At 47.0% G+C, this 15,594-nt stretch overlaps 1 protein-coding gene across 1 annotated transcript; it reads left to right on the top strand.

The window, feature by feature from the left end:
- Window positions 1–5,917: 5,917 nt before the first annotated feature.
- On the top strand, window positions 5,918–7,101 carry LOC112890056 (late embryogenesis abundant protein D-34-like). The gene is made up of 2 exons (XM_025956886.1): window positions 5,918–6,699; window positions 6,790–7,101. The coding sequence occupies exons 1-2, from the start codon at window positions 6,016–6,018 to the stop codon at window positions 6,961–6,963; spliced, it is 858 nt and encodes a 285-aa protein (XP_025812671.1). The 5' UTR covers window positions 5,918–6,015; the 3' UTR covers window positions 6,964–7,101.
- Window positions 7,102–15,594: the final 8,493 nt, after the last annotated feature.

Genomic DNA, 15,594 nt, shown 5'->3' with positions numbered 1-15,594 from the left:
AACCCATGTGCGACCCGGCTGGCGGTGTTGATGCTGTCGGGGATTGCCAATAATAATTCGGTACTGATAATTTGTGCACGAGGGGCCCTCCGCAATAAATAAAACGATTTTATTAAACACCGCAATTCTTTCGGTGCCTTTGGGCCGCTGGAGTGGTACCGGAAATTCAAATAGGCCTTTTCAAAAAGAAATTCAAATAGGACCCTCTGGTCCGGTTTGGCAGAACTTCAATTCCGTTTTTTAATGTATCCATCAATTATTCGTTGGCGCTCCTGAGCTACATTTCTAAGATGGACGCCAACCCAAAATTCAGCTATTCTTTTTTCTTTTTTTATGAAAGACAAATTTAGCCATTCTTTTCATCTCACCGGTTCTTGTGGCGTGGCAAAGGTTTATGTTTGCTAGCTCGTCATAGTCCATTGCGATCTTGACAAGATGAAGCCAGATTAACCAAGTCGAGCTTCCAAGCTAAGGCATTTCAGACGTGCGCTTGCGAGCTATGGCCTCTGGTAAACAAGCTTTGACTCCACTTGCCACTTGGCCAGTGGGTTTCTAATTCTTTTGTCCTTTTCACGTGTTCCAAATCCAACTAGGTGCCGCAAATGCTTCCAAGTGAACTTAAATGGCTTAGTTCCGTGGACCTCGAAGATATTCAATTTCAACACTCGAAACAAAAAAATAAATCCAAATTCAAGTATAGCAAATATGGCGACACAACTGCCACGTGTTGAGCAACGCGCATTCTTCATGATTTATATTCCACCTTTCTGCCAACCGGATCCTTAGATCAACTCGTGTTAGTTCTTTGCGCTTCAAACTGTCAAGCATGTGGCAATGCAGCTATATTTGCAATTGTGAAACCAAGTGCATTGTAATTCGTAACCGGTGTGCCTACGAAAGCCACCTGAATTTCTCATTTTTTAGGAAGTTTATGATAAATTTTAGTAGGAGGGTAAAATGACCTTACTTTTGCTCCCTATTTATTACTATATTTGATGCTAATTGATTATTACATGCACTTGCACCTATCAAATAGGGTAAAATAATTTATTTTTTGCAATCAATTTTAAATCATAGAATAATTTATTTTAGGATGGAGGGAGCACCAGTGAGTGTCATCCGCTCACTCATTCTCAACTTATGGTCGAAGCAAGAATTCACAATACTCTCAAGCCCAAAACAAAAATTTGGCATAGCCCAACTCAAAAAAGAACATAAACTGGCATGATGCACATCTCAAAAGCCCATAAACTAAAAGCCGCAAGAAAAAGGCCCATCATGTAGTCATGTACAAATATGATTTTTTTTGAAAAAAGGTTAAAAAATTAAATTCGAAAAAGGGTGCCGATTCGCAAATTTTTGAAAAATGGGTACCTCCCGCCCGACAACTGGCGGGAGGCGTGGGGCTGGAGACCTCCTGCCCATCCAACGGGCGGGAAGTGCCAAAACTTTTTCCAGACCCCTCCCGAGTGTCTCTTTGCAAATAAGAAACTTTTCTTATTCGCGAAGAGGCCCCTGATGCATCCCGCCCGCCCAACGGGCGGGAGGTGCCCTATTTCTTATTTTTTGTTGAAATTATATTTTACAAACTATTTAAAATTCATACTTTTCAAATACAAGGTTTATTCGTCGTACTCTTTTATATACATAAAAAAATTTTAGTTCAATTTTACGAAGAAGATTACGGTATGTAAAACTCGTATGAAGATGGTTAAGCGATAACGTTTTGCAACGTAGAATCCAAATATTACGATAGTACGATACATCAAGCCATTAAAAATAAAATAGTATGATACAAAAAATAATTTAAATATACAAATGCCAAGTCATAGTTACAATTACAAACACACATAATGATGTGTTAAAAGTCACTGCGGCAAGTATTACAAATACATATAATGGTCTGTTAAAATTATAAATATACATCCAGATCTGATACAAACTCAACGCGGCAAATATTACAAATGAGCAAACAACGTTCAAATAAAATTACAACTAGACGATGCCTGATGTCGTAGCAGCACTCGATCGGCGACGTCTCCCACTCCTTGATGCAACCGGAGGTCTTCCATCTGTAGCATCACCTGTAGGGCCAGCTTCAGCAAAACTAGGCCCAGCATCATTGTTCGGACAACGTTTATATGTGTGTCCACTCTGGTTACATGCACTGCAGCGCTGTATCCTCATACGGAGCTCTGACTCATCCATGTCATTACGAATACGCCGTGTCTGACGGCGCCCTCTCTTAACCCGAGCTGTTTTCGGATCTGGAATATAGATTACAGGATTCGCTGCCTCAGTGAACGCTCCAACCATACGGAACCCATAGATCTCATACTGCCAGGTGCTGACAATTGTCTCCTTTCTGAAGTAATGGGAAATATATATATCGACAGGATGTCCAATATCCACACAAGCAGCTATTACATGAGAATAAGGTATATGCAGCAACTATGGCCTCATGCATGAGCAACAACAAGTACCATCAACTTTGAGGATGCACTCCTTTACAGGAGTCTGACGTCTCATGCCACGTCGTGCTCTGTCTCTGGGAGCTGCCTCAAACTTGAGCTCCTGTGTACCATATTGCCGTACGTGGTGTAGCTGGGCGCTAGCTGCCTTCTTGGTCATATAATCTATCATCATGCTCCTAAAATATCTGTCAGGATCTTGCATGTATGCCTGATTTTTAGTGAACCGATCCCTAAAGTAATCGGTACACCCGTGGATGATGAATTTCATAATTACAACCAGTGGAACCCCACGAACACCTCGCAACACCCAATTGTAAACCTCAGCGAAGTTGGTGGTCATTATGCCGTACCTTGCACCATCGGTATCGTAAAGCAACGCCCACTTCTCCTTCAGTTCATTCTCAGTCCATTCAGAAAAGATTTTCACCGCTGACCCAGACCTTCTCCGGGAATGTGCAGTATCTGTTGGCAAATGACACAAAGCCTCTGCTTCGTCCTATGCAGTTCTGGTTTTTGCTGCGTCCTCGCTTCTTTTCTTACCGGTCAGTTCATCAAGTTTCTGCCACTGCTTGTTAAATTTTCGTTGATTTGTTTCCTTGCATAGCTTCTTGAACATATCCATAAGGTGCTTGTTCTTGAATTGCCTGAAAAAGTTTGCACCGATGTGTCTCATGCACCACTTACTGTGAATATCACGCTACTTGGGCGGCTCTCCGGTCTCCACACACCCCTCCTGCAAATCTAGTATTGCCCTTAGTATGCCGGCGTGACGATCACGTAACAGGTACATATCTTCCCTATCCCGAACGACTGCAAGCTTAACCCATTCCAGGAACCAGTACCAACTATTTATGTTCTCGCTCTCAACAAAAGCAAAAGCAACTGGAAGCAATTGATTGTTTCCATCCACTGCAATGGCTATCAGCATTTGCAATCTATACTTTCCTGTGAGAAAAGTCCCATCGATGCACAGGATAGGCCAGTAGTGTTGGAATGCGTTAATGCATGGACCCAACCTAAAAAAGGCCCACTGCAATATGAAGGGCGGACCTTGTCCTCTGTCTAGACTTTTCAGGTCATAATAGCTTCCAGGATTTCTATGACAAATGACGGCCAACAATCGAGAAATATTATTATATGCAGCCTTGAACGTCCCAAACCTCATCTCTAACACGTTCTGTTTTGCACTTCACGCCTTCCTGTACGAGATGGTATACTTGTACTTCTCCTAAATATGCCTGATAATAGACTTTGGTTCAAATGACAGGTTGTCTACTATCATCACGTACATCTCGTTTGCAATGTATTGCGATGTAAGGTTACGATGGGACTTCTGCACGCCCGGCAAATGACAAGTGTGCTGAGTGACAATTGAGCATTCCCAATAATCTTTCCATTTGCCCTTATAGGCATGCACCCGCCACGGACAACCCTCCTTCATACATACCACATCGTACTTACGAGACTTGCACTCGACTGTTTTGAACTCTCGCATAAGAGAGAGACCAACACTTAACAGCTTCCTTCACCTCATCAATTGAGTGGTACCTCGCATCCTAGACAACTTCGTTCTCCCTGCAAACCCAAGGCACGCTGGGTTCCTCATCTACGACAAGATGACCGAAGTCGCTGCTTACCCATTTGTCAGGCACATCCTCTTCATCATCAGATGAATCGGCATTCATTGTTTCATCCAATTCATGTTCTTCGTCTCGTAGCTGTTCAACAATACGGGGTATGTTCTCCCCCTCATCAGCCACGCACTGAGGTGCTGCGGTGCCACCTGCCTCAATATTTGGCTCCTCAACTTCTTCATCAACATCTTTATCCCCCGCAGCAGCTTCGATGTTTATCAAAGGTTTCTGGTGCACACTGACAAGGAGTACCAGTGGTCATTGCCAATGACTTACATTTTGCAGATAACTTAACTAGTCCTCGTTGCTTGCAAGTGGCATCAGCTCCCAGATCAAAGCGCGAGTAGTACGATTTTGACGCACTGAACACTCACAGTGTGTGTCTCCTGATTAATCCTTAATCCGCTGACCAATTGCATAGGGATTCAAATGTCCTCTCGTGCGGTCTGGTAATTTCTCTGACCGCACAGTTGAATTCACTTAAATCTACCCCATTCGGCCCATAAATCACATTTCCTTTTCCGTAATATATACTGGAAGTACCCTTCTCGGAAGACATATCTGTCAATCATTAATAAACTAGTTATACTACATATTAATACACAACGACCCTAATTTTCAGCGATTTCCAGATTATATTTTCCAGATTCTAAACTATTCGGAATATAAATTATACTAAAAACAATTGAAAATACTAAAAACTATTCAAAATATAACTACCCTAAGAAATATTTCTTAGATTATAGTTATTTTTAAGTAATTATACGATTAGAACGAGAATATACCTCCAAACCGACGTGTGAACAGGGCTTCGCCGCTTTCTCTTCTCTTTTCCTCTCCTCTCTTTCGTTTTTTCCTAGTTTTTGCTGAATAAAATGGGAATTTAGGGGCAGGTGGGGCTTATATAGCGCGGGGGGGGGGGGGGTCTCCCGCCCGCCCAATGGGCGGGATGCCCCTCCGCACTGTAGGGCGGGCGGGCGGGACGCCCCCGCGGCCGCGTCAGGGGCCTCTTTGCGAATAAAAAAAATTTATTCGTGAAGAGGCCCTCGGGAGGGACTTGGAAAAAGTTTTGGCACCTCCCGCTCGTTGGATGGGCGGGAGGTCTTCGGCCCCACGCCTCCCGCCCGTTGATCGGGCGGGAGGTACCCATTTTTCGAAAATTTGCGAATCGGCACCCTTTTTCGAATTTAATTTTTTTAACCTTTTTCAAAAAAATTTCGTACAAATGTACAATGCAGATCCTTCTCAAAGGCCCTTGCCAGCCATTTTCCATTGTGCTCAACAGGTCAGTTCAGTCACTGTAAAAACATGAACAACTGCACCTAACTTAATAAAAGGAAGAAGAAGCTACGATAACTTTCTAATATGGCACAGTGCAGTGTGCCGCATTTTTGTGCAACTGCACCATAAAAAGTCAAACGAAAGGAACCTGGATTAACATTGCACCTTTAACTGGGCAATGCTGAAGAAATTTCTGTACACAGTAAAAGAAATTCTATACTTCTTCTGCAGGATCTATTTTGTCTTGAGTTTAGAACCAAGGGCCCAAAATTCCAAATCCGTAGGCACGGTATGGTGGACTCGTATCCTCCGCATCCAGTACATTCTGTGCAACTGGAATTCTGCGACGAGACGACACGAGGGCAGCTTACAGGAAGCGTCTGTACACGTGCAGCTCATACCTTCGCCGGCCAACCTTTGTGCCGACGACACGCGGGCACGGCGCGTCGCACGCGTCACCGCCCTGTGCGCTCGCCGTCGCCGACCTCCGATGGCCATGTCCAAATACAGGCCCATGCCGCAATCCTGTACATAAAATCGGCGTGGCAGAAAGGCAGGCCACTTCACTCTGCCGAGCATCCACTGCACGAACTAGCTAGAGACCGAGCACAGATCGAGGGAGAGCAATGGCGCAGGCGCAGCCGAGGAGGGAAGACGACCCGCTCCAGGCGCAGGGCGACACGGCCCAGCTGCTGGGCCAGGGCCAGGACCTGCAGCAGCCGGAGCAGGAGGCCATCAGGTACGGCCACGTGTTCGCCGTGACGGGCGACCTCGCGGGGCAGCCCATCGCGCCGCGCGACGCGGTCGCCATGTCGTCCGCCGAGGACAGCGTGCCGGGCGTCCAGGTCCCGGAGGGCGCCGGCGGCGGCTTCAGCGCCGCGACCGCCATGGAGACGGCCGCGGCCTACAACCAGGCCGTCGGGGCCGTGCGCCCGGGCCAGGCCAGCGACGCCGCCGCGGCGCAGGGCATCACTGTCACCCAGACCGCCGTGCCGGGGGGCCGCGTCGTCACGGAGTTCGTGGCGGGCCAGGTCGTGGGGCAGTACTCCGTGGCCGACCCGCCGCCGGCTGCGGAGGAGGACGCCACCAAGATCACCATCGGCGAGGCGCTGGAGGCGACGGCGAGGGCGGGGGGCGGGCGCCCCGTCGACCGCGCCGACGCGGAGGCCATCCGCGCCGCGGAGATGAGCGCGCACGGGGCGGACGTCGCCATGCCCGGCGGCCTTGGCGACCAGGCGCGGGCCGCGGCGCGCGCCAACGCCCAGGCCACGCGCGAAGGCGACAAGGTCAAGATCGGCGACGTCCTCTCGGTGAGCGACCGGTGTAGCTAGCGCTGAATGCTTGCAAGCTTCCGAACCATAATGCAACGTGACCTTACCCGTGCTTGTTCGGGCGCGCAGGACGCGACGGCGAAGCTGGCCGGAGACAAGGCCGCGGCGACGGAGGACGCGACGAGGGTGGTCCAGGCGGAGACGTTCAACGACGCCGAAACTCACGCCAGGGCCGGCGGCGTGGGCGCGGCGGTGGCCACGGCGGCGAGGCTGAACAAAGACAACCACCTCGGCGACGCTTGAATTTTGACCCCCAAGAACCGTAGGAGACTCTGAGGTGGAGCAAGCTTCAAGGGTGCGACCATGCACGCATGTGTATAGCTAGTTTGGTACTGTTGGTGTGTGTGGGTAGAAATAAAAAGTCAGTTCCTGTCATCGATAGTCTCTTCTGGCCTGACGCTCTGTTTATGCTCACAAAATGTTGCATCTTGTTTCGTGAATGGCATCTGGTGGGAAGGAAATTGCATTGCTAACGTGTAGAACGAACGCCTTCGTTGTGTCATTTCACACGAGAGTACATCTTTTTTTTCCGAACACGAGTACATTTTTCTTTCGAAAGATCATGAACCTCGCGGTTAAGACGGTTTGGTGTAGGTTTGGTGTAGAAGACGGTTCGGTGTAGATATATATTAAGATGGTTTGGCGTAGAAGATGGACTTCTACGGTTCGGCGTAGATGTATATTAAGATGGTTTGGCGTAGAAGATGGTTCGGCGCGTAGACGTACATTAAGACGGTTCGGCGTAGATGTATATTAAGACGGTTTGGTGTAGAAGACGGACGGTTCGGCGCACAGATGTATATTAAGACGGTTCGGCGTAGATGTATATTAAGACGGTTTGCCGTAGAAGACGGTTCGGCGTAGACTTATATTAATAAGATCTACGGCAGAATTAGATGTATATTAATAAGAAAAGAGAATTGGAAAAAGAGAATCGATCTGGTTAATAGGTATACCGGACGTGAAAATTTTATACCACAGAAAATCGTACACCACAACTACATTACTTACAACTACACCAACACCTACAACACCTACAAACTAGCAAGTCTGGTCAAAATGCTCATTGTTGCCGAGCTTGTTTGGCGCATACGATCAAGCAGCTCCAAGTTGCAACCTAGCCGAACAACCTCTATAGTTTCAAAGGGAAATTCACGGAAGAAGCAATCTAATAAATAGCTTCCATTCATTGTTGCTGAGCTCGCCAAACATCTCGACGCAGCATCTCCAACTTCTCAAAGAACCCTCGTGCCCGCAGTCGAGCACGATCAGAGGAAGAACGAAACACAAAGGTTCTCACGACATCTTCAGGAAGGACCACGACGCTAGCACACCATCATCACCGGCCCAAGTATTGGGCTGGGTTTTCACCCAAAGAATCCATAGCATGATAGCACGGAGAGGTACATAAAAGTCGCCTCCAAGATGGAAACGACGCCCACAGACGTCGCCGACTAGACTTTCACCATGACCTCCACTAGACCACCATGGGTGAGTGATGGGTCCAGGGACCTGGGGTCCCCAGCAGGCCCACTTCCCGCCGGAACTCTGGATAGTCTAAGACCACGCATGGATCAAACGACCGCCCTCCTAGGCTATGGCTTTCTCCAGGCCGCTAGGCCCACGGTCCCGACCGGCCGGCCGGTCGGCAGGAGCCTCAACCTGCGTCCCCGATTGAGGAACGACCGAGGCCTAGGTCCGTATCATGGTTCTAAACTAAGGTGCCGACCGGACTCCACCGTACACGTGTCGCTGCCCCCGACTGACGAGGTCGGTTGGCTGGCCAGGCCTTGCGCACTGACGGTCCTCGGGAGCAGGTGCTGAGGATAAGGGTGAATGCCGGAGTCAACTTGTCGTATAGGGTCTAGTAACAGGAGGTGAAGTCCCCTCTGCTATGGCAGCAGGGGGCACTATTTCACCTGCCCATCCTCGCGAACGGATGGGGTACAACGCCATCATGATCCGGTAGGCACGCCTCCGTCATGACGGAGTGACAGAGCGTGGCGCTAGGGATAGGGCATGACGGCCGTACCGTACTTATTGGCGCACGCTCATCCCTGACTGACGAAGCACGACACATAGGGACGAGATGAGATGGCTACTCCACGACGCAGGACTTGGACGGTGGTCGCCGGAGGGCTCCGACTGACAGGTTTGGTAGCCCCCACTAACAGAGTAGACGACCCCGACTAGCGAGGTTTTCACTCTCTCTCTACCTCACTTTTCTTCTCTTAGTTCCCCTGTAAAGGAGGCCTCCTTTGGACTAGAAAAGGGAGGGTCTTCCACCTAGAAAACAAGAGAGATAACTCATCACCTCCTCTACTCAAAAATTTGTAACTCCCCAAACTCTCCCGAGCACCTGGGCTCAAGCAATACAACCTACAGACCCTCAACTGGACGTAGGGCATTTTGCCTGAACCAGTATAAATCTTGAGTCATTGTGTGCTAGGCTACATCTGATCACAACGCGCAATACACACTTCGACTAGGTTTAGCTGACGGCCATTTCCGGAACCGACAGTTTGGCGCCGTCCTTGGGGAGGACATCGTGCGTCACCGTCCCGACGATCGGATGGCCTCCATCTCCAGCATCTCCGACCTCATGAGCCTGGGTAGTACGATCCGCTTTGGCTCGCTGGAGTTTCCTGTAGCCCCGCGCTTTGGGCTGTGGGAACCTCCCGTCTTCGCGCCCTTCCAGGCCTTCTACTTTGGAAACCATGACTTCGTTGCTGATCGTCTCGGCACGCTTCGTCTCTGCGAGGAGCCCACTCCTCTGACATCGCTTGAGGGAGACACCCCCTCAAACGGGCCGCTGGTCGACCTCGACACTGAGGCACTGGCACGGCGCATCGAGCTCATGCTCGGTGCCGACCCCTCAGTGAACGATGTGGACTTGGTCCTATTCTCCCTGCACAACTTCTTTCGCTACCTTTCCGGGGGGACCCCGCTGTCCCTGCCGCGTTCACCACGCGCCTAGTTCTTGTTCGGCCTCACGAATGCCGCAGGCGTACACGCCAGGGAGCTCTTGAGAACCATGCCGCTACCTTTGCTCGCAACCAAGCTTGTGGGCATGATGGGGTACGGCCCCGCCTCGTTCCAAGATCTCTGCTCCGACGATGACCTCCTTACTGAGGGCTCCAGTGTCGGGGATGTGTCATCCCTCGGCTGTCCCGTGCTACGGGAATGCATCATGGTGGATGTGCAGGGGCCACAGCTGGTCCCGGTGGGAACCGAGGACACACACACCCCGCCAGACCCACTCCCGCAGGCCTTGGCTAACGCCCAGGCACATGGCGAGGACCTATGCTAGTGGTGAGAGCGCCAACTGCCTATGGTGAGCTCACTCCAACTTTGGCATCAAGCGCCAAGAAGGAGAGGCCCTTCCATATCCATCACTCATCATCCTCATCATCTTCATCATCATCTATGGGTGTGTCGGCTGCGAGCATGTTGTCTTCTTCCTCTTCATCCATCTCGTCACGGCCGCCCAAATCCTCCTCAATATCATCATCATCCATTTGAGGAGCACCAAACATCATAGATGAGCTACCAAGTTCCTCCCAAGGGTTGTTGAAAGTTGGAGGGGGAGGGAAGTCCATTGGAGCACGAATCGGAGAGTGAGGCATGACATTCTTTGCCATAAGAGCCTTTTGCCTTTCCTCCATCTTCAAGAGTTGCTCATCCACATACTTCCTATGAGCATGAATTTCTTGGGCGTTGTGACGGTCCATGTTGAAGCATGCAAACAAGCCTTGAGAGATGAAACTTAGAATTCCTTTCTTCTTTAGGGCACGAGGAGGCGGACCATGGGTGCTTGAGGGACCTTGGGAGCTAGATGGACCAGGAGAGCTAGATGGAGCATGTGAGTATCCTTGAGCGGAGCGGTGAGGTGCATGAGCTCCAAGCTCGAGAACACGCTGAAGTTGACCTTTCTTAGGCTTGTATACTTGATGGCCCTTGTCGTTCAAGATATTTAGACCTGTCACTTATTTGATCATGGCAAAGATGTACGGTGCATAGTGACAGCCTTTCTTTGGTGAAACAGAGTAGATGATGATTTCCTCCCAAATTAAGTCAAAGACACTAAACTCATTCTTGTTAGGAGCCATCCTAGCAAGTAGATTCTTGGACATGTTGATGTTGTCCAAGTCACCAATTTTGGGACACAGTATTCAGAGTTGGTTGAGCAGCTTGTAGTAAGGTGTCAACCCATGTATTGTCCCAAACTTAATATCACCATATGCACTATCAGACATGAAGTGAAGTTCTCCATCATCAGGCACATTTTCCTCCTCATGTATCTTCTCTCTCATGAGATTAGCATTAGAGAACCCAAGAATGCTAGCAAAGTGTGCATACTCAACGAAGAAGGGCTTGCCTTGAATGGTCCAATGAAAGGTCTTGGTTGAGCGGTTGACATAAAGAGTTGCATAGAACTGAGCAATGACCTCCTCATTCTAATCATAGTTGAAGGACATGATTGATGATAGATTCATTCTTTTACAAGCATCTTCTACTTCCCTTACCACCGGCAAATCGATTTCAAACAAATAATCCCAGTTGATGGATTTCATCTTGGTGGTGGGATGAGATTTGCAAAGGATCATGGAGGCATACCAATCTGCATGAAAGTTCAACAAAAAATGAACATCCCCTTGTTGCTCTTTGCCATACCCAGAGGGATCGTCATACCTAAAAGCATATAGATTATGCTTGCCGTTTGTGTATTCTACTGGACAAGTCCCATTGTACTATGGATTAGTTTGTCTGATCGGTGCCTGCATCCGATTGATAATTCTCTCAAGATACTCCAAGGACTCCTGCATCTGCCAAGTGAGATCCCAGAGCGGAAGCACGCTTAATGTGAGGGCGAGCACCTTGAGCAGAAGTTCCTTGTGGATTAGGTCTTCCACGACCATGAGAGCGCAAAGGAAGCTTAGGAACAACCTTTCTCTTTGCCATGCGATGAACAATCCGTGAAGCTTTCTCTGTTGCCTTGGAATCGGATGATGAATAAGACTCAATTTTCAGTGATGCTACCCTCTGCTTCCCTCTCTTTTCATGAGCCATCTGAAGAATTTATGATGATAATTAGGATGGATCAAAAGAACGGAGTCAAATGAGTCAAGATTGTTCAACTCAGGCGCCTGTCGGAACTTCCAACCTGGGGTCGGAACTTCCAACAGAGCCCAAGCTGGCACAATCTTCCATGGATTGAGAGATTTAGCTCACCAAACTTGACAAGATTCTAGGCAAGAGTTCTATGATGCATCTAGAAACTATCCCCAAAAGGAAATAATCTAATTCCTTCTACATTGAAAAATCGGGCGACAGGATTTTTGAGTGATTTACCTTGAAGATTTCCCGCGTGAATCGGAGGAAAGATGATGGGGATCGGATCTTCTGAGGAGTGGAGAATCCAAATAATCCACGAGCAAAGAAATTCCACGGCTAGAACTTGATATCCCCTTAAGGATTTGAGAGAGGAGAGGTGGAGGCGTCGGTGGCTGTTGAGAAAGGAGTTAGGGTTTAGAGGGGGCTATCCAACGGGTATATATAGGAGTAAGTGATTTGCCAGAAGTTCCAACGGGGTGTCAGAAATTCTGATGAAAATAGATTTTGACTCCTAAGGGCCCTCGGTCGGAAGGATGTTGAAACTTCCGAGGGATGTCGGAAGTTCCGACCTTGTGTCGGAAGTTCCGATGAATATTAATCTGCTTCCTGAGAGCCTCTTGTCAGGACTTTCTTCAAGCCTCCAAAGGGGATCAGAAGTTCCGACCTAGTGTGGGAAGTTCCGATGGTGGCTAAACTTCTCCAAAAAGATAGATTTTGAGAGGAATGATTTTGGAGATTTTATGATATATGGCTGTAGACATATGAGACAACTTGACACTTTGTGATCAGCCACAAACAACAATACATAACAATGAGCACAAGAGTAAAGTTTTGATCCGAAGATCAAAATCCAAATATTTTTGAAAAGAAACAACTCAACACAAGAAAATTCATTTTTCCTATCTAGGCAGCAATCAAGTATGCGCAACAAGTCAAGCCAAGTTACGAGAATCCAAGATATTTAATTCACTCTTCAAAGCATAAAACCTTTGCTCATCTAGAGGCTTAGTGAAGATATCGGCAAGTCGCCGTTCAGTGCTCACATGACGTAAAGCAATATCTCCCTTAGCGTCATGATCCCTTAATAAATGATGTCTTATATCTATGTGCTTTGTTCATGAGTGTTGCACCGACTTGTTTGTTAGCTTGATAGCGCTCTCATTGTCACACAAGAGCGGAATCTTGCTAAACTTACAACCAAAATCACTCAACGTTTGCTTCATCCACAAGAGCTGGGCACAACAAGCACCCACTGCAACATATTCAACTTTGGCGGTGGATAAAGCAACCGAATTTTATTTCTTAGAGCTTCAAGACACTAGGGACCTTCCAAGAAATTGGCAAGTCCCCGTGATACTCTTTCTATCTACCTTGCAACCGGCACAATCCGAATTGGAATAGCCAAGTAGATCGAAAGTGGAGCTTTTAGGATACCACAAGCCAAGGATAGGAGTGTGTACCAAATATCTCAAAATTCTCTTAACAGCTATTAAGTGACATTCCTTGGGATTGGCTTGAAATCTTGCACACATGCACTCACTAAGCGTAATATCAGACCTAGATGCACAAAGGTAAGAAGAGAGCCGATCATGGAGCGATATACCTTTTGATCAACTGACTTCCCTTCTTCGTTGAGATCAAGATGACCATTTAATACCATGAGTGTCTTGATGAGCTTGGCATCGGTCATGTCAAACTTCTTAAGCATATCCTTGACATACTTGGTTTGACATATGAAAGTCCCTTCCTTCATTTGCTTGACTTGAAGTCCAAGAAAGAACTTCTATCACCCATCATGGACATTTCTAACCTCTTGGTCATGATCCTACTGAACTCCTCACAAAATTTCTTATCAGTAGAATCAAATATAATGTCATCGACATATATTTGGCAAACAAAGATATCCTTATCAACTTTGTGAGTAAAGAGAGTAGAATCGGCTTTGCCCATTACAAAGTTGTTCTTGAGAAGAAAATCCTAAAGGTATTCAACCATGCTCTAGGAGCTTGCTTAAGCCCATAGAGCGCCTTATGGAGCTTGTACACATGATTTGGAAATCTTGGATCTTCAAAGCCCGGCGGTTGTTTTACCTACACCAACTCGGATAGGGGGCCGTTCAAGAATGCACTTTTCACATTCATTTGATAAAGTTTGAAATTATAGTGAGTAGCATAGTCTAATAGTATATGAATTGACTCAAGCCTAGCTAACCATGCATAGTTTTCACCAAAATCCAAACCTTCAATTTGGGTGAAACCTTGTGCAACTAACCTTACCTTGTTTCTTATGATGACACCATGTTCATCTTGTTTGTTTCGGAAAACCCACTTGGTGACAATTACATTTTGCTTTGGTCTTTCAACCAACTCCCATACCTCATTTCTTGTGAAGTTGTTCAACTCTTCTTGCATAGCAATTAGCCCATCCGGATCATCAAGTGCTTCATCTACCTTGAGAGGTTCCAAAGAGGAAACAAACGAGTAATATCCACAAAAAGTTGCTAAACGTGAACAAGTAGTTACCCCTCTTTGAATACTTCCAAGGATATTGTCAACAGGATGATCTTGTTAAACGCTTTGATGAACTCTTGGATGAGGCACTTGTGATTGAGGTTGAATGGGTCCAACATCATCATCTTCAACTTGTGGAGCATCTTCTTGAGCTTCCCCCCTTGTTCTCCCCCTTGATCATTGCCATGAACTGATCGTCACCATGAACTTGACTTTGATCTTGAGGTTGTTGAGAGCTTGATGGTTCAACACTTGTAGATGATGATGGATCATTGTTTCTTTCTTCAACCGGAGTTTGAACTTGAACTTCACGAGGCCTCACTTCTCCCAAGCCCATCATCATGATTGATAGACTTGGGGGTTCCTCTTCATCTACAAGGTTTTTATAAACTTGCTCTACTTGAGAGCCATTGGATTCATCAAAAGTTACGTCCACCGTGACCTCAACACAACCGGTGGTTTTATTGAAGACACGATAGGCGTGTTCATTAGTACCATAACCAAATAGAAAGCCTCATTAACCTTTGGTGCAAACTTTGAGCTTTTGGTTTTCTTGTTAAATATGAAACACTCACTCCCAAAAACTCTAAAGTAGTGTACCTGGGTTTGTTACCGGTGACTATCTCGTAGGGTGTCTTGCCCAAGTATTTGTGGAGGTAGAGGCGGTTGATAGCATGGCAAGCCGTGTTGATTGTTTAGCCCAAAAGATATCTAGAGTCTTATACTCATCAAGCATAGTTCTTGCGGCTTCAATCAATGTCCTATTCTTCCTCTCTACAGTACTATTTTGTTGAGGTGTGTATGGAGTGGAGAACTCATCCTTGATTCCTTCTTCATTAAGAAATTCTTCAACATTGATATTCCAGAATTCCGAACCATTGTCACTCCTTATGTTCTTGATCTTCAACTCATATTCATTATAAGCTCTTCTAATGAACTTCTTGATTATTCCATGAGTCTCACTTTTATCTTGCAAAAGGGAATCGAGAAAAATCATCAACAATGACGAGACCATAGTTGTTACCGCCAATGCTTATATATGCAATAGGTCCAAACAAATTCTTGTGTAGAATCTTCAATGGTCTTGATGATGTCATGATGTTCTTGGCGGGATGTGGAGCACCAATTTGCTTCCTAGCTTGGTATGCGCTACACAATCTATGTTTCTCAAAAACAACATTGGTTTGTCCTAGGATATGCTCACCTTTTTGAAGTTTGGCCAAGTTCCTCATCCCAACATGGGCTAGTT

This window comes from Panicum hallii, chromosome 4 (genome assembly GCF_002211085.1).
Source record: "Panicum hallii strain FIL2 chromosome 4, PHallii_v3.1, whole genome shotgun sequence".
NCBI lineage: Eukaryota > Viridiplantae > Streptophyta > Magnoliopsida > Poales > Poaceae > Panicum > Panicum hallii.
This window is presented reverse-complemented; position numbering and strand designations above follow the sequence as displayed.